Here is a 2500-nt window from a genome sequence, read left to right on the forward strand (position 1 = left end):
AATCTATTTGCGAATCATTGTAAAGCTTAGTAAAGTTCGCGGTATACCAATTTGCTCTTTATTTCGTTTTGCATGGCATGGCTCGATTCTCACGGGTGCGTTACACCACATCGTGCCGATGAATCATGCAAAGTGTGCCGTGAACGAGGTTGTTTGAACGGTATTTTGGATTGACGCGACAAGAACCATGTGTGTGTGTGTGTGTGTGTGTGTGTGTGTGTGTGTAGGGATGTTAGTTCAACTGGCTAGTGATAGGCACTCCTTCGAAAAATGTTATCAGGTCATCAGCAAACAAGTGCGAAAATGGAAGGAGTGTCTGCTCCCCCCCGGGGGGGGGGCTGTTGAGGGTTATCACTTTGACACGGCATCAGTCCGCGGTTCATAATAGCGTCAAGCAAAAAAGTTATCTTGCTTTGTTTGCAAATCAACGTGTGTGAACCGTGTTTATGATTCACGAACAAAAAAGGTGCTTTAAAAGCCGATAAAAAGCCAATACTGACTACCAATAGATTTGAATCAGGGTACCTGACTCATCCGATTGCTGCAAAGCGTTATACAGATGCCGGACAGCGAATATTTTGTCCAGCAGTAAGGTGATCAGCACAAAAGGCGTATTCAACAGCAGATGAATTAAATGATCATGTGCTGAGCTTGATGCCTCCCTTACGATCCCGTGCTCCATGCGACATTTACAAGCGCTACTGCCGTGATGTCATCTTGATAGAATTACGCGAGCTGCGCTACTGGAGAGGGTGTGTACGGACCATAGCAGAAAAGGAAAGGCATCTTTAAACAATTAAGCGTTGCTGTATGTGTCATCGATCATCGGTTTATCACCCCAACCGTAACACACACTTGAGGCCCACTGGCGGTATGGTATGCGCGTAGCGCTCGATGGAAAGGTTGATCCAGCTAGATCGTCGAACCTTCGCCAGACGGCCAGCAATTTTGATGTTTTGAAGTGGGCGCGGGAGTTTGAGAATTTCAGATTCAGGACGGGAAACCAACGATAATTGAATTGGTCGTAAAAAAAATGGAAATAGCTTCATTTGTGAACCAAATCACACTCAGCAAAGACGGAATCCTAAGCCTGCCTTGCTTGAGATTGCCACATTTTGGCAGGTCAAGCGCTGTGAGAGATCAGTTCAGTTTTTCGAATTCGAATATCGTTGAATTGTGGATTTCTTTTGAGCATTTTTGATCATTTTTGAAAGTTTGTACGAACCACGGCGTTTGCTTCGGCGGAGTATGTGTGTGATTCAACACGCAACTGTCCCCATTTTCGACGACTTGTGTTCGTGTTACGTTTTCCGGTGACCTTGGTTACAGGTCACTGGCTCACTGGCAGTTGCACTGGTGCGTAACGCAGCAGACAATCGATGGAAACGATTTTTTCTAATCTGTTCGTCTAATGATGGACACTTTACTTCCGGTTCTTAACAATCGCCCATCAGCTGGACGGCGAACCTTGGGCCTAGGAATGTACCAACCCGCCCCCTCTACCATGCGATTGCATCACAAGCACGAAAAGATTGTTTCTAAACTCCATGGAATCTCACCGCACACTATCGCATTCTTACTCCCTGTGTTGATAAAATAATTGTTTTTTTTGCCTAATGCGTGTCACGTTTACTCAGTATCATCATCATCATCATCATCATGAGGTCAATAACCGTTTTTGTGTGACTAATCCTTTGATATCCATCATCTTTGCTCATCTCTTTTCAAGCTACCCACATGTCATGCCGGTAATGCATTAACGTCGTCACTACACATCCAGTGGGCGATACATACTAGTTTTTCTTAGATAAAAACATCACCGCCAAACCTCCCATCTCTGCCAGGACGATCCCGGTCGTTCCTGATACGATCGTTGGCCAAAGCACATTGGAGTAACGAAACAACTAGGATGCATCACCAACAATCCATAAACACCACAGCTTAATTGGCATAACCAAAAAAGGACTCAGAAGAATTCTGAACAAAATGAGGCTTCACTCAGGTGGTCCCGAGACGATGGCACATTAGGTCGAACGTGGTGGCTCCTGTTGCAGATAGTGATTTTTTGCAAAGCCGCACAATTTAAGGACAATAGCACTAGAGAAGGGTGGGTAGCGAAAAGGGTCCTTCCACCAAGCCACACCAACCACAACCACTTCCCATCCTCCATTGCTACCGTCGATGGTTCGATCCACCTGTGACGGTGGCGGTGAAGCAAGAAGGGGCACGCATAGTGCACGCGAAACACGGTGCAGTTGCATCCCGTTGCCGCTGCTGCTGCGCCAACAACAACGGTCAGCTCCGATGTTCGGTGCGATCCGAGTAGAAGCAAACGATTGGAGCCACCAGGATGGAGACCACCACACAGTTGGTGACCGAATTCATCACGCACACTGGAGCCAATACGCAGGACGCGGTCAGCTGTCTGAAATCGTGGGAATGGGATCTGAAGAAGGCTTTAATAGATTACAACGGTATTTATGCTTTTATCGCTCATTCG

General features: G+C 46.5%; 1 protein-coding gene across 4 annotated transcripts in view; it reads left to right on the forward strand.

The window, feature by feature from the left end:
• Positions 1–2500, forward strand: part of LOC125954759 (uncharacterized) — an 11575-nt gene that overhangs the window by 1924 nt on the left and 7151 nt on the right. Inside the window, exon 2 of one of the 4 annotated variants that reach the window (XM_049685316.1) lies at positions 1730–1748. The exons of 1 other annotated variant lie outside the window; for it this stretch is intronic. Coding sequence is in view for 2 of the 3 variants with exons in the window: in XM_049685315.1 (XP_049541272.1) it covers positions 2351–2474 (124 nt within the window). In the remaining variant the exon portion in view is untranslated. Of the gene's footprint in view, positions 2475–2500 lie in introns of all 4 variants that reach the window. 2 more of the 4 variants (XM_049685315.1, XM_049685314.1) reach the window with 2 other exon arrangements.

This window comes from Anopheles darlingi, chromosome 3 (genome assembly GCF_943734745.1).
Source record: "Anopheles darlingi chromosome 3, idAnoDarlMG_H_01, whole genome shotgun sequence".
NCBI classification, from domain to species: Eukaryota; Metazoa; Arthropoda; class Insecta; order Diptera; family Culicidae; genus Anopheles; species Anopheles darlingi.